The following is a 26,360-nucleotide window of genomic DNA, read 5'->3' as shown; positions in this document are numbered from 1 at the left end:
AGATTGTTCAGGGTTGGAAAAATGAAAATTACAGAAGTGGACTGCTCTCAAAGTCTCCAGGGAAGAATTTCTGAAACCCAGAAGTTTGGATGGAAGTATTCAAATATTCAAATCAGGGATAGATTCAGCACGTCTCTCCTTTCCCAGTTAAACTTTATTTTTTTAATGTATCTAATGTTAGCAGTAGGAACTAAGGGTTAAATGAAATGATTTTACATGTATGTTAAAGGGTGTGAGATAAAAAGGAATCAGGAGAGACCCTTTCAGAGGATTCTATAGTCCGTATGTTCGTTTGCTTGCTGGTTTGTTTGTTTACACCCCATGTCATCCTACAGTTCGCCACAGCCTCTTGAAGTGCACGTAATTCAAAAGTAAAATAGGAATAGAAATAACCACAGGGCAGGGGAAACTATAAATTTGAATGGGCTTTTTATAATTCTCGAGTTTTAGAACTGAGTGGGGAAGGGAAGAGGGAATTAAAATACTGATCCCAAGTAAATAAGTTCCGCTTTCTAGGCAGTAAAACTGAAATATAAATTAGGTTATGAGCTTCCAGGCAGCCAAGCCCAGTGCAGATGTTCCACAGTGATTTAAAGGCCAGCAGCACAACGTCCTATCCCTGTGGCTTAGCTGGGTGCCTGGCAGGTAGCAAACCCTCATTAACCATCTGAGGATTCAAAGAGCAAAATGAGTAAACTATTTAGTAAAGTCAGCAAGAACAATTTTAATAGAAGCACCTTACTTCTGCATGTTATGTTTAACTACTCAGAAAACATTCATGGCGGGATTCCATATGACCCTTTCAGCAACTTCTTAACATGAACCGCAAGAGTCCCCGATTAGTGTGCATTTCTGCCTTAATCCCACATGTCCAAAGGGAAGCATCCTGGTAAGCACAGTTATAAAAAGTGGCAGTCAACACCAGTGCAGTTTAATTGAAAAACCAGAGGACACAGCTCTTTCCTGCAGAAGTAGGGAACATAAGTTCAAAGAAATATTCATACAGTCAAATGGGAGTTCTCGGTGCTGGCTGACACGTTAGGATCACCAGAATGGTTTTCTGAGAATACACAGGCCTGGGAACCACTCTCCAAGATTCTGACTTAAAAGACTGGGAAGTGGTCCTGGTCATTAGTATTTCATTTAAAATATATATATATATATATATAGTAGCTGATTTGTAATAGGCAGTCAGGGTTGAGAAACTCTGCCTTATAACCAGCAGGTGCCCCAGAACCTACAGATAGGATTAATTTGATTTTGTGCCACTGTCATCTTGGGGCATCTTGACTGCTATCTACCATAGGAGAACAACTTCTAAGGCTCTAGGGATTTTTTTACTAGCTAGTCTTGGGGGTTTTAATCACATTGTGTGTGTGTGTGTGTGTGTGTGCGTGCACGTGTGTGTGCGCGCGCGCGCGCTAGATTCAATACTCATAGCATTGGCTACAAGAAGGAACTTGCCCTGGGTGATGTCCCCACCCCCCCGAGTTTTGTGGAACAATAGTGACATAAGAGAATTAAGAGGCCAGAGAATGAGAAGCCACCAGAATATTTAACAGTGAAACTTAAAACCGGTGCTCTCTGATGGGAGAACATTCCCCGTCCGTCCTCCCTCCTCTCTCCCCTGCCCGTGCCACAAGTTTTATTCTCTCTTGAAACCAGGCTTCTCACATTCCCTACAGCAATACTGGCTGGCTACTATTTTAATTTGTCTCTTAGAATTCAGCCGTGGGTAATATTTAGAAGAAAGAAAATTGCAGAGAGATGAGATTTAGCCTAAGAAGAAAAGTGGGATATAAGGGTGCTATGGCAGGTCACAGGACTAATTTAAATGTACCACCAGCTGAGTCAGATTCAGAGTCTAGATGGTTGGTCTGTGAAAACCGTCGTAAAACATAATGAAGGCTGGTAATAGAATGAAAAGAGAGAAAGACCATGGTCCATGCCATTCCACATCCCAAGTTGTTAAGGCAGAATATAATTCTCTTTCAAGCCTCAATTAACATCATACTCCAAGGGGAATCCAAATACTGTTATTATTTTGTCTGGGAGGAATATGAAGGTTCAGAACAGTATCAGGAAGTCCCTCCATAGAGACGTGACCCTCCACTGCTGACTCAGTACCCCTACGTGGGCGCCCCTGAGCCCAATCTTAGCGAGTGAGTAAGAGTCAGGTCTTGAGCCAACCCAACCATGTTCAGATTTCACCACCACTTACCAGCTTGTGTGTGTTCCATGACCTGCTATGCCTCTGCCTCTTCGTCTATAAAGACTGGGATGCGAAGATGGGTGGTCAGGAAAATTAAACCATTTAATGCATAGGTACAAGGCTTGGCAGCCACCTGTCATGGATAAATACTCCATTGACATTAGGCCAGCGGCTCCTTGGCATCAACATTGCAAAGACTCAAGACAAACGTAGCCTTCTCCCTTGTGCCCAGTAATCAACCATTGCATTATTTTTCTTAAATTAGTAATCCTCCCTCCTCCCACATAGCCTCCCCTTGTCAAACAGTCTTCCTGGGAAAAGTTGGGGCTCTGAAATGAAAATGGGAATGAACTTGCAGGAGATTTCTCGGCAGTGTTCCCAAATTTCCCCATGGTACGAATTACCTGGGACCATGATTCTCTTCAGGAACATCAGCCACTTAGGACAGTGCAAATGGGGCCCCCAGAGCTGGTCAATAACCAGGCCTGGGTTCTTTCCAAATGTATAAATGATCAGACCTCTCTCCTGGAAGTTCTGACTCAGGCGGTCAGGGCTGAAACCCAGACATGTATATATTTTTAGCAAGCATTCTAGCTAAATCTTGTTGTCAGGGAAGTTTGAGAAATTCTGCGGTAGAGAGAGGGCTTGAAAAAAAAAAAATTCCAGATTAAAGAACTGGTAAAGAGAATCAGATGTAGACTCAGAAGGAAAGTGGAAAGACCTAGCAGAGATGCTCTTGAGTTTGCCCATGGGAGGTGATGAAAGAAGAGGAACACGGGAGGAAGCAGATAGAGCATGACATCGTGGCCACTGAACACCAGCTTTGCTTTCAAAAAGGAGGTTTAACATCCATTCTCTCAGAAGGCCTCCAGAGACTAGGAGGGACCATTCCTGGGCCATGCATGGTGTGTCTGTGGTTACATCCTCAGCAGCCACATAGCTAGGTCGCCTCAGAGGCTAGCATGGTGGGTGGCAAAATGGAAGTTACAAAAAGAAGCAAAAGCTGCAAAAAATTCAGTAATTCAGCTCCCTTTCCACTCCGTATTTGTGCCATACCCAGTGCTTCTCAGCTGTGGCTGATAGAAGAATCAGCTGCCGAGCATCTCCTAAACTACCTCATTCCACACCCTGCCCCACACCAGTCAGTCTAGCACCACAGGAGAAGGGCCTAGGCATTCACATTATTTTAACCTCTCCTTGTAAGTCTAGGGAACAGGCAGGTGAGAACCATTCAGCTACAAGTGGCCCTCACCCTGGGCTTGTACGCCTGGAGCTCTTTGGAAACTACTAGTGTCCGAAACCCACCCACAGAATTTTAGAAGGGCACCAGGTGTTTTTACCGTGTGCGGCCAAGGCTGAGATCTACTTGGCCAGACTTTATCATCTACCACCAGTTTGCTGAAAGTCAAGTGCAACTGCTTTTGAAGTTTAAATTCTTCAGTCTATGTTGAGAGTGCAGAGCAGACTAGGATTGACTTAAAGGGTCAGGCCCCGTACCAGCCTCCTCTCTGCTCTGAGAGGTGAGCCCACTGTCCAGAGTGTACCTGCACTGCTGTGGTTATTCAGTTTGTCCTGACCTTGCTAGGGGAGGAGCTGACTTCGCAGCTACATCATTAATCTCTTTGATCATACCTCTCTCTGGTCATTTAGGGTAAATGATTCCACAGAGAGGGTCACATATGATCCATTTATGGGCTAAGATAGATCGTTTGTCTGAAAGGTCAAGTGGGGAGAAACAGACTGTATATAAAAATGGTATAACATAGTGGACAGAGACATCGCCATGAAACCTGCCCCTTATAACTCTACCCAGATTCCTCTGTTGGCTTCACATGTGGGCCACGTTGGCCTGACATCCCTCCCCAGGCTATAATTTGCAGGCATTTCCTATTCATTGTACTCATAATCAGTTGGTGAAAGGGTAGCATAGTGGGGCAAGGGCTGATCACGTCAGTTGACTCCATGGAATTAATGAGCTCCATAGAAAGGCAGTTTTCTGAAATGTTAGGGAAACCTTCCTGGATGTTTACGTGGAATTAAAAAAAAAAATCAGTGTAGAATTGATACATCCAGATGGCTACTATTTTTTGCAAGTACTCTTTAATAATTCCTTTTTTGCACTGCTGCAAAGGCCATGGCCTATCCCATACGGTATCATTATTGGTGATAACTTTATGCTTTGACATACATTCGATTTGATAGTCGGCTTGAGTCATCCCCTTTGTTCAGAACTTTGCGCAGGCATCACAAAGACACTCTAAAAAATTCAAAATATATAGGTTATCCGAGAGAGAGAGAGAGAGAGAGAGAGAGAGAGAGAGGAGAAGGGAATGGAGAAATGGTAGCATTAGTTTTCAGAGTTAGTGTATCATGTCCCAAGGAACAGTGCTGTGAAGGACAACCATCGTATGTCCTAAACTTCTGGGTAAAATTAAACTGAAGGTCTAGTATCTTTATAAACATACTTGTAGGCTGCGTTCTTAGAAGTTTTCCCTGTTCATTCAGTCATCATTTTACTTCTGTTGGTTGCCTCTCATGGTTTTCTTAATGTCTAGCAGGTGGGACAGTTCCTTAGGGAAAATGCAGAAGTGGGATGCAAGGTGCCAGAGTCTTCTGGAATTATAGGGTCTGGACTGGATAGAACTACTTAACTAATGAGGCCCGTCCCATAAATAGGAGAATGGCTATACCAAAGAGCCTGCCCCTCTGGATAAACCAGGTGGCCACTCTTGGTTATGGTAGTGTTCTTGGTAGTGTTCTCCTTGTGGGCATACTATAAACAGAAGTCCTTCCAAGTGCTTGTTTGGCCCCCCAACAATCTCATACATGTAACTGGGGTGTCCATATCTTACTGCCCCTTGAGTAAGTCAAAGGTAAACCAGTCAAAACTAATATTCAACCCAAACATCTTCATGTTCAGGGATATTAATTGTACTGCTCCTCAAACCTCAGAAATTTGAAGCCAGGTATTGGTGGGGCTCAAAAAGTCTGTGTCCAAGCAAAAAGACAGCAAAAATCCAGGAACACTAACTTTTAGTCTTTTAAGAGAGGTGATGAGTGAACTTGGCTGACTTCTGTTATGTGGAAGAGAAACATACAGAATACTATTCTCAGAGCATGCATAATTTTGTTTAGGTTTCATTGGTGTGGAAATGGCTAGAATTTTCAACTGGATGCTAAATTCTAGTGAATTTTCCAATGGTAGCTCTGTTTATATTCCAGGGTGTACCTCTTGCAACAGTAAAACTTTCTTAAGATGTTTTAAGAAATGCTCAATCACTAGATACTTTTGAAAGCGTTAAAACATTTGAACAAGACCAAACTAAGACCCAAAAAATGCATTTATCTTGCTTCTTAATGATTCATATGCACAGTAAAATCTAACACATGAGAACCAGAAGACTCTGTACTGCTGATTTTGAGACATTTAAGAGCCTAGCCAATCTTACTGGGGGCATTTTTATAATCTACCTCCCACAGACGTTCTTATTTCTGGAGAAATAAACAGTAGGTCTGAATTAGAACACATTTCATTGTGCAAATGCCACCGTTGGAAACATCTTAAGAGAGTTTTATCATCTTTCCGGATTTACTAAATCAAAGTAAAATGGCATTTTTCATTTTAATTTTCTTTTAAATACTGCATCATTAAAAATAATTTGATAAGATAGGATTTATTCCAACAGATGAGTGCTCTTACCTTCTTTATGTAGCCAGCCTAGTTTGGTGAGGAAATTATTATCCATAACATGATACCATATAACATTCTCTTCTGAAATGACAGCATTTCTTTTTCTTTCCTTTTAAAGAAAAATGTTTTTGATATTATACCACAATAACAAAAAGTCTGGAATTTTATGATTTTCATAGCTAGTATCCCCTTTTCCCCAACAGACCGTCCGTATTTTCTTTAAATGTAGTCTCCGTTTAGCACAGAAATCCAAGCACAGTTTGAATTGCCCTAGCCTTAGCAACATCCCCTGGCATGACGTTCTGGTAACACTTAGTATTAATATGACGGTGCAACAGTGTGTACATGGCCCCCGTTCTCACATCACCATGATTCCGTTGGCGAGGTCCCCGCATGCCTGTTTCACGATCTTTCTAAACTCTCAAGGTCTGAGATTTATCCACACATTTCCTTGCAACATCCATTCGAACGAAGCACCCCTCCCTCCCCGCATCTGAATACATTCACCCAGTTGGCAGAGAGCACATTTCCCCCTGAGCGAGCAGTATTGTGAATTTTATCTTCTCTTCCAGAAATCAGTTCGTCTTCGTTGCAGCAGATGAAATTTCTTGTAACACCTCTGCAGGTAACAAACGTTGCTACTTCTTGATGCATCCATCCAAAGCTCAGTATTCTCTCTCTCTCTCTCTTTCTCTCTTTTTTTTTTTCCTTCACATGCTGCAGTTGGTCACTCTAGAAAGTTGAGTTTAAAAAAAAAAAAAGACAAAAAACAAAAACAAAGTCCATATATCTTTGGAGCATAGCCGAAGCCTTTAGGCTCCGCTGTCTAAAAAGGCGTTTTGCTAACTTGGATATTTTATTTCCAGTCTTAATGATACATGACCTAGAAAAGTAAGACTATGTTGAATGAAGCCACAATACGATCACGGTAAAAGCAGTGCTCTTATGTTAAAATGCTGAACGGGGGAGATTAAGGACACATACATGTGACTTGTATGTTTTTTGACGTATTTTGCCTGGGTTCACACAGATGTATATATGAATTATTTGGGATCTTTATTGAATGGTTATAAAAGACTGAATCCAGAAAGCTAGAGGCATTGGGGAATATAATTATCTCTGTCTCATGAGAAGGGGATCTTCATTCTATTAATCAAAGATCCTCCATCTCCTTTCTTTTAAAACCTATTACAAGTAGCAGGATTTAGAGAGACAAAGTCTTCTGCTTTTGGAATCAGGGCATTGGCAAATGGAAACTGCACAGTTGCATGATGTGTCCGTCAAAATAACACCTGTCTTTTTGCTTTGATGTGGTTCAGAACAGTTATGTTTGGACTTTCATTAGCATGGAATTACTTGATTAAATGTCAAGATAGGTGAGTGCCAACAGATTCGGGGTTTTTTGGTTTTTTGGTTTGATTTTGGTTTGGTTTTGGGGTGGTTTTGTTTTGTTGCTTTTAAGCCTGGACTTTCACCAAAACAATTACTAGGAAATCTTACCAATATGTTGCTTCTATCCAACAAGGGAGGACTGTACAGCTCATGAACATGTAGTTGAGTATGAAATGACCTTCAAAAGCCTACATTACACAGAGCCTTGCAGATAGAACTTCATCTGCTACCAATCACATTTTATCAATGGAGCAGTAAATGAAGGCTCGTTTGCTAACGCTTCACTCCCTACTGAGTCTTTGGTGAGAAGGAACTAAAGGACGAACAGTTTGCTAGGAACATGTCTCCAGCAAAAGGAAGGGCCAGTTTCATTGATAGAATCGGTCTCCATATTTTTAATGGCTGAAAGTCTTACCCTGGGAATTCAGGAGGTATGCATGCTTATATTTTAAAGCGACAGCTTACTCCATTTCTATAAAACCCCTTAGATAAGGGCTCCCCTATTTTCCTGCCTCAACTCCTAGCCTCAAACATCGGTTTCTCCCTGTGAGAGGTGGTGACATCCCTAACACTTCACTAATAAATAGTAGAAGGTGGATAGTTGCGTAGCTGGGGGCGGCAGGGAATGTTCCTGGGATGCAAGAGACAGTTGGCATCTTCAAAACCTAGGAAAGGGAGCATGCATCTGAAGGGATAACTGACTAGGGTGGGGAGGGATGTTGGCCTAAAATGTGAATAGATGCCATTGGTGGACATGCTGCCTTCTACCGCCTCTACCTCTCCCGTTTAAAATGTACGCATGTCCCCGTGTATCTTAAGTTGTATTTTGACCTCATAGATCAAACACTGCAAAGTTGCAGCTTTAAGAGGTAGACATTGATTTCGTCCCATGACTTAACAAACCCTGCCTTGTAAGCAAGTGGTCTACATTCACTATTCCTAAAAGAGGGCACAGATAATGAAAGTTCGCCTGGGTAGAGCGAGTGTTTTCACCCACCTTATCTGATTTAGGACAGCTGCTCAGTAGATTCTTAATGAATTGCTATTGATCCGATTTCAAATTGAGAGAGATATCCCTGTTGCTTTGATGGCCATATTAATAATACGTTGTATGCTTCATAAAGGTTCAATTTGAACTCTGAATTTTGAACCAAGCATGAAAAAGGAGATACCCATATCAATCAAATGTCAAATTATCTCCCAGCCAGTCCTCCCTCCTCACAGAGTAAATATGGAAAATCAGAATCGGTCGGTCAGCAAAGGTTGTAATTCATGGTTTCAACAAAGTCTCCGAGTGCCTCATCTCCCCCGGTGCTGGGCGAACCTGGGGCACCCCCATCCTAACCAACACCATCCCCACGTGCAGAACAACACTCCTTAGGGCAGGTCTCTCGAATCCTGGCATCTCCTGGATTTCAGTGTTCGACAAAAGGCAACTTCTCTCTTTTTAAGTGAAGAAAGAAATCAGCGAGACACTTAAAATCTCAGTTTTGAGGGCTCAATGGATTTTATAACTGAAATTCTTATAAAGGCATATTATTCTTACACAGCTGCCTGTCGGGCAGATCTGGCCAGTTTTGTCGGTGGTTTGGGGTAAAGATGGTAAGATGAAAACCGCCAGACAGTAGGATCTGTGGCACTGAAGGGGTTTTCTTCCTGTCCCCGGAGGAAAAGTGACGATTTATACTTGGGTCTTTTGGAGAGGATGCCAAAATGTTGACTCTGCTTTTGCTAGCCACGTAGAAGAAACTTTTCTTGCTCGCACGTGCACTTTGTGAGACTGTATTTGTTTTCTTATTCAATAGTGTCTCTAGCACTGGTATTCGTTGTTTCGTTTTGCGTTTGGTTTGGTTGCTCCTGAAAGACAAAGTGCCCATGTGGGTGTCTCTGGCAAGCAGTCTTTGCAGCACTGAACCCCCAGCATGCATGGGGTTCTCATTCTGTACCATGACGAACCTTTCATGAGTTGGATCCTGCAAGAGATGGCCAAAGGGACAAGATGATTTTCCCTTCTCAGACTCGAGGTCTCCCTGCCACTGTGACTCAATGGACCTTTTCCAGGACGGGCTGGTGATTGTAGTAGAAGGAGAATATGGGTCTTATACTCGAATGAAGGTTGAAAAACCAAGTTAGTGATTTTGGCAGAACAGCTAGAAATTCACTTCAGTTCATTAATATGTAGTGAGTCATCACCATGTATCAGCAAGTGTTCTGAGCCCTCAGGACATAGCATTCAATAAGCCAGGAAAAGCCTCTCCCTTCGAAGAGCCTCCCTTCTAGTGGAGACCAGACGCCCGACATGTAGATGAAAAGGCATGTGATCTTCTTGCATGGCAAGTTGTACAACAGCTATAATGCCGGAGAGAAAATAGGATACAATGTCACTTTAGGTTCAGTGAGCAGAGAGGACCTCTCTGAGGGGGTGACGTTTGAACAGGGAGGGACCTGAATCAAGTGAGGGTGTGAGCCAGGTATGGCACTGTGGGATTCATTTCAGGCTGAATAAGCAGCAGATGCAAATGCCATGTGGTTGAGGCATGCCTGAGGTGGCCAGGCTCAGCAGGATGTGCAGCAAGGCCACAGCTTATGAGTACAAGTCAAGAGTTTGCAAGATCAAATCAGGAAGACCGCTAGGGCTCAGGACAAATGAGGACTTGGAGAATCTGAAACCACTCAAGATTTAAGTGTGGTAGGAAGGCGTTGGAGGGTCAGCTGTGATCTGCCTTATCATTTTAATGATGAGTTAGACGGCATCGTGGAGAACAGATTGCCAAAGGACAAGAGCAGGAGAGGGAGCACTAGTTGGGAGTCTCTTACAGCAGTCCAGGGAGGGGTGGCAGGGGCCTGGGTTAGGACGATGGGGCTGGAAGAGCCAAAAAGGCGGTTGTGGCTTTGGGCTGTATTTTGACCGGAGAACAAACAGGCCGGCAGATTCGAAGCGGATGAGGTTCAGTCCGTGTTAAATGTCCACGCTCTCCCTCTTGCTCCAAGGCTACGTCAGTTATTTCCATGGAGTGCTAAGACTTCTTGTCGCCATGAGGCGGGAGCCCTCCATCCCTGCAGTCCTGGTCCCTCAAACGGGCTTCGCTGAGTTCTCCAGGGTGTGACGATAACTTCCTGTCATTTTTGAGCAAATTCTGTGCGCTAGCAAGCATGATAAATTGTACGTATACGTAGAGACCTGCGTGTGTGTGTGTGTGTGTGTGTGTGTGTGTGTGCGTGTGCGTGCATATATGCACGTATGATTTATCACATCAGCTCAGTGAGATAGTTGTTCTCCTCCTCCTCCTCTTGGAGGTTAAAAAAAGAAAAAACAATATTCAGGCTCAGAGGACTTTGGTAACTTGCCCCCAATCCCAATGGAGTCTGTCTGATGACAGAGTTCTTTCCACTAGACCACACTGCCCCCACGTGCTCCTTGTATTTTGACCTTGGACCATTGACCTTTGCCTCGAGATGGAGTCCTCTTGCTCTCTTGAAAAACTAGTGAGTCGGGGAGCATAGTTGTTAAAATGTTGAGGGGCCCTAAGGGAACCAAGCGGCTCTCCACATGGCTATTCCACTGGGTGTTGATTTGACTTGGTGCGTCCCCTTCCTGCAGCAGGTGTGTGTTGAATACTCTGACGTGCTGGGGACTAGTCTAGGTGCAGGGACAGAGTGATGACGGGAAGCAGCTGCCTTGCTGGGGAGCATCCTGTGTATTCCGGGAGATAGGGTTGAACAAGCAATGTGTGTTCCGGGTCAGTTCTCCAAAAATCTTTCTTTTGCTGAAAATCAGTGGCTAAAAATGGATAATCCATCCCCTAAAAACTAACAGAAACTTTGACCTAGCTGTTTTGGCTGCTGAATCCCAGCCGCCCCCTGCTCAAGAGAGTGTGTATGCATGCTTGTGTGTTTACGGGGTGCAGGTAGAGGCTGGGTCTCTGTCTGGCAGCAAGTCTTGCCTCCTCCACTGGGCCAGGCACTGTCTTAGAGGCATGGGACTCCAACCTGGGGACACACTCCCAGTTCTCTATGAGTACTGGACACTAGGTAAGGGTGGGGGTCTGCACAAAAGCCTTGGCCAAATGAATGGCCAAAGCCATCAAAACAATCCCCTGTGAACGGGCTGCTATATACTTTATGAAGTAATTATTAGAAGCAAGTTCATGGCCACGTGGGGTGTCATCTCCCTCTTCCATCCTATCCCCGCCCAACCTGCGCATGTACGTTGCATGCACAGGCACATAAACACACACTCGCGCATCCATACCGTCTCAGATAATATTTAGAGGTTTCCAAAAGGGCCATTCCCCTAATTGATTCTTCGGCAAACTTTATCTAATTGTCTTCCTTACGTTTTGGTGATTTGATTATTCAGCAAAGGCGTCATGCAGCAAATTGATTTGTAGTTAATTGGTCTGTTTCAATAAAATGTGATGTGTATTAGAAGAGTGCAGGGTATTCAGGGAACATATAAACAAAGGAACTTGGTAAAAATAATTATAATATTTATTGAGAGCTTGCCGTGTACTAGGCATAGTTCAAAGCTTGTTACAGGCAATAGTGATACCCTATAAAAATAAAATTTCTCTGAGTTTACTTATAAAAATTAAAGATATCCAGATAGTTCTTAATTAGCCTGAGTGAGGGAGTGCTATTATCAGTGCAGAATTTGAATTAAAAAATAGAACAGCAGTTATCAAACATTAGAGTGCATGAAAATCACCTGCAGGACTTATTAAAAATGCAGAATCCATTTCCTTTTTCCATGTCCCTGCCCCAGAGATTCTGATTTATAGGTCTGGAGAGGGAGCCTGAAAATCTGCATTCTTACAAGTTCTCCCAGGTAACTCCTAATTCTTTAGGAACTACAGAGCTGATCAGTCAGGAATCTTTCCCCTTTCAGTGGTAAGGAGAACACAGGATAGGTTTTTCTAGAGTTGTGCTTTGCAGTATGGTGGCCAATAACCACATTTGGCTATAGGGCCCTTGAAATATGGCTGGTCCAAATTGAGGTGAGCTATAAATATAAAATACATACTAGATTTTGAAACCTTAGGACAAAAATTATGTAAAATATTTCATTAATAATCTTTAAGTTGGTTACACATTGGAATGGTACTATTTTAATATGTTGGATTAAATATATAAAAATGAATTGCCCCTCTTTTCACTTTTTTAATATGGCTACTATAAAAGTTAAAATGGCTCATCTTTGGCTCATTATATGTTTATTGGACAGTACCATTCCAGAGTTAGATTTTCATTCATTTGGTCAAATGAATATTGAAAGAGTTTGTGTGCCCCCAAGAACTGGTCTCTTAGAGGTGAGGGATACTCACCTGGAATTAAAATACTGTGACAGATCATCTGGATCTTGGCAGTGCATCCTGACTTTGTGTTTTGTCTCCAAGTGAGAGTATAGTGTGTGTGTGTGTGTGTGTGTGTGTGTGTGTGTGTGTGCGCGCGCACGCGCGCGCACTTGCTTGTTCTTCTCACCCTGCTGGTTAACCTCTCAGAATCTTTGATCTGCTTACATAGTGTATGGGGGCTCCAGATGCTTACTTCAGGGGTAGTTCTGACACATGTACTCCAGGGGCTTTAGTGTGGCGACCCCATCTGGGACAGAAGGCAATGCTACCTTGAAAGCATCAATAACTGACACTCATTTGGTCGCTGACTGGTAACCGGTAACCCTCATGTCAACCTCACTACTGCCTTATAAAGCAGTCAGAATGCACCATGACGTCCATTCACAGATGGAGGAGGTGGCTCAGAGAGGAGATTAACTTTCTGAGCTTACTCTTTGTGGTTCCGCCGGTAGACTGAACCCTAGCTGGGGGCCATGTTGATTTCAAAGCATGATGGGGATTTCTTAGTGATTTTGGTAAAACAGTTGTCAACACACAAAGAAGGTGAAACAGCCTTTCTATGAGGAGGATGGCCTTGAGCTTGGCATTACAGAGAGCATGGCTATGGGTCTTTTATTGGAGGAGGCATTCCAGAGTGAAGGAATTATGGCCAAAAGCAGGATTTACTGTGTCTTCTCAACTCCCAGGTAGTGGCTATTACTCTACTCTGATGAATCCAGAATCAAGGTTCCTATCTCAGACCTGATCTGTTGGGATTCAGAATTAGAAGAAGTTTTGAATTGCACGGAGAGATGCCATCTGATTTGCCATGGGTGGAATGGTCTGTTTCTCATAGCTGTTACAGGTGTTAGAAGTGAACTTACGTATACAGAGTTCAGATGTGTGACAGTTTGGATAGGCGAACTCTACGGTTTCCTGTTTAGAAGCTAGAGAGTCCAGAAGATGTTTTCTGCACTGGTTCTGAGCAGAGAAAACATGAGGCTGAAAAATGTATTAAGTGGTTGGGGAAGGTGATCAGTTCAAATCCAGGCTAAGGAAGTGAGCAACATTCAGAAATGTCAGAGTCAAGTTGAGATGCCTTCATGTTGTTCATTTGGAGAATTTCTTCCATTTCTACTTGAGTCTTTTTGGGGAAGTTTTGCTACATTTGAAGTGGCTTTATAGATGTTTTGAGTCTGGGACTGGTTAAGATCCTCTCCCATGTATCTTGAGAAGCTTTTAGAATAAAGCTTGGTCACCGCCCCCCCCACCCCCCCTCACCCCCCGCCATGGTCTACAAGTATATACTTGTAGACAAATGGTCTACAAATGTTGTGATCTAGACTAAAGCTAGGACAGGCTAGAGCAGTCAAAGAGGAGTGTTTCCTTAGTGGATATGTTCACTGAGCCACTGAGCCCTCAGACGACTCTCCTTAGGAAAGTGAATGGGAACATCCCCTTCTAACCCATCTCTCTCTAAATTCTTTCCCAGTACATTCAAGTGGTTCCCACCCTAATACTTCCAAGATTTTTCCCCTATTGTGGCAATCCAGGATGTGTGGTCTGAGGTCCTGTGAATCCTCTTATTTCTTCCTGTGGAAACAGGTTGATTGGCACCAGCTGTTCCGTGTCTCTTTGCAGTGGACAGAGATTAACTCATTGTCTTTGCTCTGAATGACCCTGAAAGATTTGCCCCAAATCTTGGCCATTATTACCATTTCTATCCTAAGATCTTCTCAAACCAGTGTACATTATGCTAACCCAGACTATACAGCCTGAAGTTGTGATATTCTACGATTTGAGAAAGGAGGGTTTGCACCCTGAGCCTTCTTGGTTGTCCGGTAGATGTTTATTTGCATGAAAGTGAGAACCCATTCATCTGCAGGATAGCTCAAGCTATCCCAAACCAGGAATTGGAAAGGGTTTCTGCGGCCTCCTAGGGACCTGTCAGATCCTGCAGTCCAGAGTCACCAAGGGATATGTCAGAAGTCCTCCACCTCTTTCAGAAGGACTGTGGCATCTTACTATGTTCTGCTGCATGTTTATTAGTGATGAGTGTGAGATGGGTCAGTTGGAAAATATAAATGCCTGTAACACCCTCTGTTTGAAAACGGATTGATTTGCAGTTGGATCAGGGAAGGAACTAATGCAATAGCTAGGGCAGAGCTGAGGAATTCCAAAGCCCACATACCCTCCATGTGCTCTGTTTCTTCCTCTTCCTGGTATTAGCTGTAGCTCCTTTCCAGCCACTGACAACTGCCAAGAGCAGAGCATTTTCCCAAACGCAAAAAAAAAAAAAAAAAAATGCCTGATCTGGAACAGTGTTCCAGATCCTTTCTTTCTGGATGAGGGGAAAGCAACAACCTATCAATCAGTGGATTATACCAGCAGCAATGAAAACCGAAGGATTTTCTTTTGACAGTCCTTTGGTTTTTCATTGGAAAAGCTCGGGAAACCAGAGTGATAAAGTGGGATGAACATCTGGGTGGGATGAGGAGGCCCTCTTCCTGGGCAGGTTAGCTTCTGTCTTCTCACGGGGTGCCTCAGACACCCAGACCAGGGTGAGCCATTCTGGGATCCAGACCTCAGTGGACCCTCCACAGGGAAGGGAAATATCACTTAACTTAACCATCGCTCTCCAAATAGCAGGCTCTTAGAACCGCAGGGTTATGGTATGGTACCCCCTTTGTATACAGTGTTGTACGTGTGTGACTGGCATGGATTCATTTTCCCAAACGTCTTTCAGACTGTATCTTGGATATAATTAGGAGGGCACTAGAGCTTCTGGTGACAGGGCAGACACCCCAGGGATCAGAATGCATACTCTTTAGAAAGCATACTCTGCAACACTTCTGTGTGTGGTGGGGGCACAGTCCTCCAGACCTCCTTGCTGCAGTTGGGCTGTCCAGGAGAGCTACACGCCACTGGGAACTTCATCGGGGGGGGGGGGGGGCGGTGAGGGTTTTTCACTTCCCTTTCTGCTCCCCCAGGGTCTTGCCCACCATCTCTGGGACAGGAGGCATGGGGAAGTGATGCTACAGGAAGAATAAGGTCTGAGGTGGCATAAAGGCTCTTAATTGAGATATACAGAGTAAAATACAGAGACTGAAATTAGTGTTCTTACTATGTCCCTATAAGAAAATCACTTCCCCATGCTAGAATCCGGGTGTGGGTACCAATACAGCTCTATTGTATTTCATTATAATCCTGCTCATTTCAACTAAATTCAGATCTTAAGTAATATTTGCATCTGTCAGTAGAGTTCACGAAGCACTTTAACAAATACAGGTTCTCGTTTCCCACTCAACGGGCAGCACAGTTGTTTATTTTACTCCAACATAACGTTAGGCTCAAACACAGCACTTCTAACTACATCTGTAACTCATAAATTAGATAGTGCTTAACTCCACAAGTATCTGTAAGTTGACTGCTAGAGCTACATGCAATCATGTTAGAAGAGAATCTTTCCCTTGCCTCTACAGACCAGAAGTCTAGGCAGGAGTGAGAGCCTGGCTTGGCAAACTCCGTGTAAGATCCCCTGCCTCACAATCTCGTATCTGTAGACTGCTTTGGACTCTAACATGTACCTGGTTTCTTTCCATGCACTTGATGAATCAGACAAGGCTCAGACCTAACAATACCACTTCATGAACAGGAAAATGAGGCTCAGAGAGAGCCACTTGTCTAGTCTTTGAGAAAGGACATTGTAAAGGCAGAACTTGAACTTGGATCTTCTTGCCCTGTGCTCTCCCTGGCACCACGGGTGGCCTCCTGGTTTTCACTTGTTGCTGAGGTTGAAAAGAGGTGGGCTCATGAGGGCATGGCCGCAAGCCGCGGTGAGGTCCCCAGCAAAGCTGTTCGATTTTGTGGGTGGGTTGGCTTTTCCCTAAAGGGCTTTGATGAGCGTGATGGCATCTTGGCCCGTGTTCTGTGAACTCTCAGCGGTGAGGTGCAATTACACACTCTGTATGCCCAGAGTCCCCAGAAACTTACCTTCCGAGTGTCTTGAAGGGTTTTGAATGTCTCTGGGAACAGCTGACCTAGAATCTTCAGAAAGCCTATCTGGAAGAATCTTTGCTGCTGACACAATCCAAAGGATGGGTGCAAGTGTCTTCTCTCCTGTTTACTCCTCCCTCTCGGTGCCTTTCCTCGCGCAGTGACGTTGGCTTGGCCCTTTGTCTACCTGCACTGTGGCCAGTGCTTGGGCGGATGCTGGAGATAAAAAAAGAAGACAAACAAAATAGACTTGGCCCCACCTCCATGGGGCTGACCTTCCTGGCACGGGCGGGATGGCTCAATAACCAGGTAGAGAGAGAAGTAAACAAAACCGTTAAGAGACTTGCTATGTTACATGAAGGGCAGGCAAGTGCCAAGACGATAAGGAGAAAATGAATTTGCACGTGTCCACGGAGTAGCAATGAGGCCAGTGTGCGTGGAGCGCAAGGGGCCGAGAGTAGGAAGAGAGGACTGAAAGACGAGGAGGGGCAACTCATGCAAGTTTGGGTCTTATTCTGGGATCGACGGAAAACCGCTGAAGGGGTTTAAGCACGGAAGTGATATGTTTAGGCTTATATTTAACTAGATAGATGATGGATGGATAGACAGATGGTAGTCGGGTTAGCCACAGTGGTTAAGTGGCTGGTAGTCTGTAGAGGCAAGAGTAGAACCGAAGAGACAAGACTTACGGCTGTTGTGGATTTGGTTCTGATGAAATCCTGGTGGCTTATGTTAGGGGGGTAATAGCATGAATGGAGTCAGGTAGACACCTGGAAGATTTCATCTGTAATTTCTGATGGATGGGATGTGGGGACATGGAAGCATCATGACCTGACTGCACCACTGCCCACTTTGCCAAAGGGATGGGTGGCGTGGAGGGTGACGATACGTGTAGGTCACTCATAACATGGCGGTCATAAGTCATTTCCCCATCACTCCCATCGAGGTCCCTGGGAATTGCCATCTTTCCTCTGGGCTGTGCTTAGCCAGCTCTGAGGACATCAGGTCGCCGACGTGCCTGGCATTTCTACCGCAAGAGCCGCGCTCCAGTCCACGTCTTCCCTAATAACCTTGTGTCTAAATTGTAGTGTCACACAAGGGCGTGTTTAGAAATTAGCATTTGAAAAGAAGCCTCCTTGCTTTCAGTTTGAGCTGACATGGTCCCTTTTCCACTGTGGAAATGAAATTTATTAATCATAATAAAACCATCGGATTCTGAAGGTAGAGGTCACCTCGAGGAGAAAAGGAGCCTGCTCATTTACGAGGAATAGTTCAGTGCTGCTGTATTTTTCTTCTGCCTTGGAAAAGAATACTGCCAAATTATTACCTTGGGTTTTCCACAAAGGTTGAAGCTCTGCCCAGTGTTATATAGGCAAGTAAGAATTTGCCATTAAAGTATATGGAGGGAAGAGGTGGGAGCTACGTTCTCATTGAATACATTCGGACTACCAATATGTTATCTCCTCAAAAGGAAATTTTTGCCACAGTAAAACCATTCCCCGAATTCTAAAAAAATTCATTTCTTGAAATGGGCATTTTCATACTTGTTTTGAAGGAATATCATCGTAAGTGATGCTCTGGCATCGTTTACTAAATTCTCAAGGATTTTCAGTTTATCTTTGCATTTTATGTCTTGTTCATAAGACCAGCTTTGCTGGGTGAAAGTGCATTAAAATAATCCTATTAGTGGTTTCTTTTTTCTCTAGACCAATGACAGACTCTCTTCTCACAAAATGAAAATCAGCACCACAGTCATATATCATGTCCTCTTACCGCTATTCACCTCTACTTCTAGTTATGTGGGCAGAGGCCCAACTTTCATGGCTGACCTCTGTGACTGTAAGATTTCTTCAGAAACTTCATCCTCCTCCTTCTTCTGACACTCCCTCTGGCTTGGACCTACATCTGTTCTTCTTCCCAGAGAGAGGGAGCATTGTGAACTGAAAGCCATCTGATTGTGCCAGATCACTCAAGGGTGTCCCAAAGAATGAAGACCAAAGGGGGGTTAGTTCCCCTGAGAGGGTCACGTCAAAAAAGAAACCTCTATTCATGTCCCTGCTTTGGCGGATCACGAGAATACTGTGTGTTGAAACAAAAGGCCTCAGCTAGGTTACCTGAGCTCAGTGACCTTTGAGATAGGCAAGGAGGCGTTAGACACAGCTGATGAGAACTTGGTATAATCAAATATTTCTTTTCCATTTGGGGTCTAACTTGGACCCTAAGAGTTAAAGAACCTTCACCCAAGCTTCTTCCCACTGTCCCAGACTCCACGACGTCCATCTAGTACATTCTTATCCTCCAATCATGAGAAAGAAGATTGGAAGGAAAATGGGGGAAAGACAGGGAAGGAATATAAATACATGCAAATGAGACTTTAAGAGATGGGAGGTGAGCTTAAGGTTGACAGTGCAAACCATCTCTTCCCACCTTGTTCCTTCATTCCCTAAAGGAAAGTCCAAGAGTCACAAGCCATTGATAATGGACATATAGCCCATTTAGTGGCCGGTACCCTCATCCCCCAGCTGCTGTGAGCAGTGGCTGCTAATGGCGCATAGCTGCTCCCTCCTTCAGAGAACTACCCCCTGCCAAAGAGAGTCATTTTAACCCAGAAGTTATCCTCCATTCCTTATGGAAGCCCATAGCTCACGCTTAACTTCCCTGGGCATTAAAAAACCAATGCACTTGTCTCCAGGTAGGATCAACTCTGGGGCACGGTTCACAGGGTCAGGTAGAAGTTAGTCTCCAGCTCAAACCATATCCTTGCTTCTCCATTTTCTCATTCTGCAGCCAGCTTGCCTGTCTGCCCTCCTTTTGAAAGCACTCCTCGACAAAGCATGTGCATGAGAATCTCCATTTCAGACTCTTCTTCCAGGGAACCTAACCTAGCTTAACGTGCACCTCAGCTTTGATCATCACCAAAAGGCCAGTGTTCAAACTGTCTCCAAGAAGGTATCTGGCAGGTCGTTCAAGTAAGGGTGCTAGACACCACGGAAAGAGCATACAGGGTGCCCTGAGAGATTCAGGGATCAGCTCTGACTCCATTTGGCCCTGTGACCTTGAACAAGTAACTTAAACTCCCTGAACCTTGATTTCTGATTTATTGCTGCATTCAGTCCCAGACATTCAGTAGGCATCCATCTCTCTGTTTTTATTCCAAAGCCTGTACTGGAAGGCATGGCAGTGGAGGGAGAAGGATGGGAGACAGGCAGAGAAGAACTCAGAGATGAGATCTCGTCCTCAAGAAATATTGTTCAAAACGTGTCCCTTCTCAGAACCCGACCATTGATGGATGAGGTAGAAGTTCTGGGGTGATAGGATCAAAATCAAATCAGACTAATTCTTGAGTTGGGGGGGCGTGGGGGAAAAGGTCCTACAGACCCTTCAACGGTCCTCCTGTTCAAGGACATCTGTTGTTTTCTCTTCTGAGATGTCAGACCCTAACTGCACCGACTGGGCCGCTTTACCCTTTGTGACCTACCTTGTCTTGCTTGACTGGTAACAGCTAAATTAGGAGAAAAGACCGTCTCTCTTGAGAATAAAAGACATGTTCTTTGTGGGTACCGGGCTTCGTAAAACCACTCTTTCAAGTTGTTTCTTCTGCCTACCTCAGGCTCCGTGGTAGCCCCAAGAGCAGTGTAGACACGGTCCTACAAGAGACAGGAAAATGCACTATCTCGCCGGCAATAGTAAATGGGCAGAAGAATGTGTTGGACACAGTTGGACTTCTCTCATGTTATGTGGCAGATGGGAACGTGTTCCCTGTCTCTGAAGACTAATAGGGCCCCTCCCCACTGTCTTGGTATTTTTGTATTTTATGGTTGTGATTATGACTTTGTAATTCCATATTATGGATTAATCTTCACCCGTGTTTTCCTTCCAGTTACGGACGAGTTTATGCTGCCGACCCCTACCACCACACACTTGCTCCAGCCCCCACCTACAGCGTTGGTGCCATGGTGAGTACCAGTCCCTCCTCCTCCCCTCCCCTTCCCCCAGCTGGGGCCTTAGTATGGGTTGACGGTTGACGTCCTTGCACTTTCCCTTAATTGAATTTGTCTCTTGTGCTAACAGCAGCTAAAATGCCACATTAATCCTCCCAGTAAACTTGATAAATGTCTTAATTTCTTGGCAATGTAGTGCATGTAAGTTATTATATTTCTAATTTTGCAAGTCTCACCTAGCAGAGCACTTACCTTAATGGAATAATTAGTCATTTTGATAATTAAATCCATCACTAACAGAATGCAGTGTCAATGCAGAACTTTTTTTTTTCTTTTTTTTTTCCCTCCCTTGCTGCTCATTCACATAGCCCCAAGGTTCCAGCCCCAGCACAGACTTCAGAGGAGCTAAGCTGCACACTTCCAGGCCTCTGCTGTCAGGCAGCTGAGAATCTGACTGCCTCTCCTCCCCTATTACAATTCATGTTTAAAGTCATAGTCGCCCAGGAAAGAAAATAGAGAGAGGGGCACACTTTGTGTGTGTGCCTAGTACATAAGGAATTAGAAGGAATCAGCTGGGTTTGGGAGTTGTCTTTTGTTTTTGGGTGGGGGGGAGCCTGGGTTTTTGTTTTGGGAAGGGTGGGGGTGGGGGAGGGCAAAAGTGGGAGGTGAGGGTGGGGTGAATTTGCCTGTACTTGTTCAAACTTCTATGCACTAAAACTCTTGAGTACAGTAAGACGTGCCCATCACGTGAGAGCGTATGCAATCATTACAAAGCTTTTGGCATGCAGTTTTCTGCTTGGGATCAAGAATATCAGTCCTTATCCTAAAAATAAATCCCCATAGGCATTCATTTGAATCGCCAATACTTTTAGGAAAAAAAAAAAAAAGGAAATAGTTAAGTGCCACCTCATAGCCATCCAGAACCATGACCAGACAAGTCACTGGAGCTTGGTCATAGAGATTCAGCCATGATTTGGAAACGTATTATTTTGCACAAGCTCAGTTACATCAGGCATTTCATCTGTAAACTCCCCTCTCAAGAGCAAATTCCATCCAGGTTGTTGAGCCAAGTCAAGTAAGCAGTTGATTTAAATTTTCATCCTGATTTTGCACTCAGCAACTCTGCCTCAACACCTAGCCCGCTTGAGGAATGTGTTGGAAAGGAGAGTTGAATCACTGCATCCCATCAGCTGTCTACGTTCGGCCTCTTGAGTGTAGCCTGAGCTTTGCCCGGCGGAATGTCGCATTAATGAATCAAACAAGCAAACAAAATGAGACAGGGAAAACCCTTCCATTGCCCAGCCCGTGTCAGAGTCCTTCTCTCCAGCAGGACTGGCCGACGGAATTTGGTCTTGCAGGGATTTTCTGTAGAAAGAGCCGTTGGGGGAGGTCAGGCCTGGTCCTGCCGTTAGTTCTCCGAGAATGACCTGGGATGGGTAGGGGGTGCCTCCGTTTTGGTTGCTTTTGAGTGTCTATTTTTCACATTAGTCTTTTTTTGATGATCCACGTGTTGCAAAAGGAAAATGTAAAAAACACACCCCTCAAATTGCTTTGTTTCAGAATGCTTTTGCACCCTTGACTGATGCCAAGACTAGGAGCCATGCTGATGATGTGGGTCTCGTTCTTTCTTCATTGCAGGCTAGTATATACCGAGGGGGATACAACCGTTTTGCTCCATACTAAATGACAAAACCATTAAAACCTTCCAATGTGGGGAGAGAGGAGCTTTCTGAGGCCTGGGTATTGCAATACACGCAGTAGTACATCATTTTAGCAGCTCTAAAAATTAAAAAAAAAAAAAGAGGAAAAAAATTACATTTTTTATCTTATACCTCAGATATTTTGTTCTGTGTATTTTAATATTGTGGGTCTTTAATTTCTGAAGGTTCCGTAGTTTGGTTGCTGGCTGTAGGAGTTTTTGTGGTTGAAATAGAGAGACGCTAGCTATGAATAAAAACTGGTTTAGGGCCATATCCAGAGTGCTATATCATGTAAATGAATTATATATGCTGAATCTTAAGCTACTGGGGTTATCAGCTGTCCGGGAAGAGTGTAAGTGACTACAATAGTCATTTTTTTCTGCATCTGCATTATTTTATTTTACGAGCGGGGGAAGGGTGGGAGGGTCTTAGGGGATGGGGACTGGGATTTGGGTTAAAAGGAAACACAAAATAGTAACTGACGAATCCAAACGACCCACTGCACCAACGATCATGTCAGCGGTTCTAAGTTACTCATTGAGTTCAAGCCAAAGGTTATGTTGTTAAAGGGGTGCTTCTAAAAGCACTTTGTGCATCCAAGTTGAATGAAGCTGTGCAAACCCACCCTTTAAACCATTCCACCTGGTAGTATTCAGCTTCTCAACCAGCCGCTAGTTATTTAGGCAAAAACTGGTAGTTAGGCCATCAACAAGCATTCTTTTTATATTTCTTCCAGTATAATAAATTATTGATATCATTGCTGACTTTTATATTACGGGAGGGAAAAAAAATAACATTAATAAAAAGGTGATAAAAAGCACTGTTTCTATTTTTTTCTTTTTTTCCAAAAAAAGAAAGTAATAACTTAAATTCTTTGTACCAGTTAAAAAAAAATGTATAAAATTTACATCTGTGCAGTGGAGTTGTTAAGTTCTAGAAACAGTCTATGAAGCTTTAGTTTTAGCCTAAGTAGAACTGTTAGAGACAGATGTATAATTTTTATGGAATTACATGATAATCATATTCGGATTTATAGAAGCATTTTACAAGTATTGCAATCATTGAGTAGAGATAATCATGGTATTTTCATCAGCTTGGTACTTTTTGAAACATGACTGTGTTGTGTGAGCAATCTGCAATTTTTCTGTCCGTGAGAGCCGGCCCTCCTCCTCCGCCTGGTCCCCAAGGATTCTCTCAAACCAGTATCTTTAGTTCTGTCTCCAAGGCCCAGGACACTTGTCAGAAGGAAGCAAAAAAAAAAAAGTAGGCTCCACCCTCTTTGCCCCCCTGCCCAAGAACAAAGCTCCGCCCCCCCACCCACCTCAGCAGCAGGGCCAGAGTGACACAGCCGAAAAATTGCAGTTTGTACTCCTTCTGTTTGAACTCTTTCCATGTTGTCCTGTTTACAAGTTAACCTAAGTTGGGGTATCTGTCACGGGTCTTCCTGTTTTTGTATTTAAATAAAAAAACAAACAAACAGCGGCCAGCCGCCTCCAGTAGTTTTCGCTGCCATAGGTCAGTCTCCCTGTGTACAGCTAGGTCCTATGGCACGCCCTTCAGTCAATTATCAACTCACCGCTGTGAACCTGCCAATCTGCTTTAACAACTCTGCTTTCAAACAAAACCAAACAAAACTTAAAAAAAAAAAAAAGTGTTTGTGATCCAGCTTTCTCTTGTCATCCTATGTGCATGCAGTAAGATCGGTTGGATATTAAACCATCAATAAAGTTTCACAAGATTTGAAAACAAAGTTTCTGTAGCTTCGATATCTAAGACAGATGCTCAGGATCTGGAGAGGAGCGGGGGAGGGGGGGAGGGGGGAACCTGCTTAGCAGCCAAAAGCAAGCATGTCAGATGTTCTGTTCAGCAGACTGATGTGGGTGGGGGAGGGAGGGGCTGTTTTTATAGCATCACCGGAGACATTCTCAATCCCCCACCTGGAGGCCCCTGCTAGGACCATGGGTGCCCGGTGGGTGTGTTCAAAGAAAACACTCAATTAAAATGCTCCGGCATCCTGCCCCCGGAGGGGAGAAACGTGGAAGGGACAGGGGGCTCGGGAGAATCAAAAGCTCTCTCCCGATGGCCTCCAAAAAAAAAAAAAAATCCAGAATTTGCAGTGTATTTGGAATCACAAACATAGAATTCTTACTGTGTTGGTTAAAGTAAAATTAATTTGCAGTTTTGATTTTCATCAATGAGCTGTACTTTCCCCCATGACTGTATGTAGTTTTAATAAAATCATTGGGAGCAAGTGAGTGCCACATGATGTTGCAAAAACCTTTCATCCGGGCACTCCGCCAAGATGCCAATAAGTCATTTTAAAATGTATGTCAGAGATGTAAACGAACATTTTGGATTTTTTTAAACAGTATTTATTTGGAATGTTTTCATTTATCTAAATAACTATTGCTATTATGAATTATGGAAAAAAATATGTGTGGCATATAGTGACTTCTTAACACACACATCACGCAATCTGCAAACCCAGAAAACGTGTATATCTGTCTTTAGAAATTAGTGTTTATATCACTTACAGTGGTTTGTGAATAAAGAAAAACTGGTTTGTAATATCAAAAAATAAAAGCTTAGTCTGAAAAGGTACCTGCGAGTCGGTGTTGAGTCCTTTTGCTTCCGTGCGTTTCTGGGGACGGCAGAGTCCACATGCACACGCGTGGCCCCAGTTGGGCCCACGGGGGGCCTGGGGGGGGTGGGTGCTGCCTGGGTGACGGGGTGAGTGGGAGGCTGCCCGTGCCCGTGGCCGACCCAGCCGCCTCCTGCAGGAGCACTGGGCCACGGGGCTCGGCGGGCGTTCCTTCTGCATTCATCTTTCCAAAGAAGTCTAGAGAAGTAACCGGCGATGTTTAAGAAAGAAACCACTACTCAGGAGACTGATTCCCCAGCAGGGAAATGTCGCCAAAAATTGTGCATTTCAAACAAAACTCATTAATAGTTTTGGGGGGCGGGGAGGCATGGGTGAAAAAATAAACATGAGCACGAGGGCTAGAGTATCCATTTCCCAAGGGCTTACCATGAGCCAAGAATCCTGCCCAGGCTCTTGTGCGCCTTATTTCATTGAATAATGTTGCCAGGAGGGTTGAATCACGACCCCATTTAGGTATCTTAATACTATCTTAATCCTATCTCATTTAATTGTCTTACTATCCCTATCACGTTGGTAACACATATAAAGACTAAACAAAATCTAGGGTGCAGAAGCACTTCTGCGTTTGAAGCCTGATCCAGTCAATTGCGAGCTAGAGTCCAGGGCAAGCTAAACCAAAGCTCTGTGCCCCAGTCTCCTCTTCTGTAATTCAGGATCGTGATAGCACCTACCTCTTAACGTTGTGCAGAATAAATGAGACTGTCTCCGTGACAGAATTGTAAGCTCCTACGATGTATGATGTAAAGTCACACATCAAGCAAGCGGCGAGTTCCGACATTCTAGAAGGGGCATCCTAACCGGAGTGGGGTATATGTATTCTCTCCTGGCCCACGGAGGGCTTTTAGCTTTCAACTTTAGAAATGAGAACTCTTACCCTAAATGCCAAAGGCTGATTTTCATTCTCCAATCCTCTTTCCACGATGTAGGTTGTCTTCCTAGTATTAATTACTCCATTTCAAGTATATCCAGTGGTCCCTTTTCTGTAAACTCCTCGAGCATAGGACTGTGCAGGTCCACACCAACTTCTATTGCCCGATGAAAGTTCCTGGAAGATAGTATTTTATAAATGAAGACAAGAAGGACTGACAGGTCATATGATTTGCCCAGTCATGCCTAGCGACTACTGGAAGAACGGTCCACATGAAGATCTGCCTGACGCTGAAGCCTATGCCCTCTTCCAAAAATTCTGCTCCATTACTGATGGTGGTGGTGGTGGTGTCAAGCCTAGGTTTCTGGTTCTCTCCTTTCAGAATATGGGAGGATATATTAATTTTAAAAATGAATTAACCAGCTTTATCTTGGCACATGGCGAGAAGGGTGATAATTATCTCCTAAAATGCTGATTCATAATGGAGTCCCTGCCCTGTACAAATACAGGGATGCAAGTCTAGATAACAAAAGCAGTAGCCTATGTTAGGCTCTCCCAAACCAGG

The 26,360-nt window shown here is 44.0% G+C and overlaps 1 protein-coding gene across 4 annotated transcripts in view; it reads left to right on the top strand.

Moving 5' to 3' along the window:
• Positions 1–24,860, top strand: part of RBFOX1 (RNA binding fox-1 homolog 1) — a 2,099,893-nt gene extending 2,075,033 nt beyond the window's left edge. For 3 of the 4 annotated variants that reach the window (XM_073899544.1, XM_073899543.1, XM_073899545.1), the window contains 2 exons: positions 20,505–20,580; positions 20,934–21,144. In XM_073899544.1, coding sequence (XP_073755645.1) covers positions 20,505–20,580; positions 20,934–21,011 — 154 coding nt within the window. In that variant the 3' untranslated portion in view covers positions 21,012–21,144. Of the gene's footprint in view, positions 1–6,475; positions 6,529–20,504; positions 20,581–20,933 lie in introns of all 4 variants that reach the window. The other variant, XM_073899542.1, reaches the window with a different exon arrangement.
• Positions 24,861–26,360: the final 1,500 nt, after the last annotated feature.

Source organism: Callorhinus ursinus, unplaced genomic scaffold, assembly GCF_003265705.2.
Source record: "Callorhinus ursinus isolate GAN/ISIS: 27379988/994484 unplaced genomic scaffold, GSC_fseal_2.0 scaffold13, whole genome shotgun sequence".
Lineage (NCBI taxonomy): Eukaryota > Metazoa > Chordata > Mammalia > Carnivora > Otariidae > Callorhinus > Callorhinus ursinus.
This window is presented reverse-complemented; position numbering and strand designations above follow the sequence as displayed.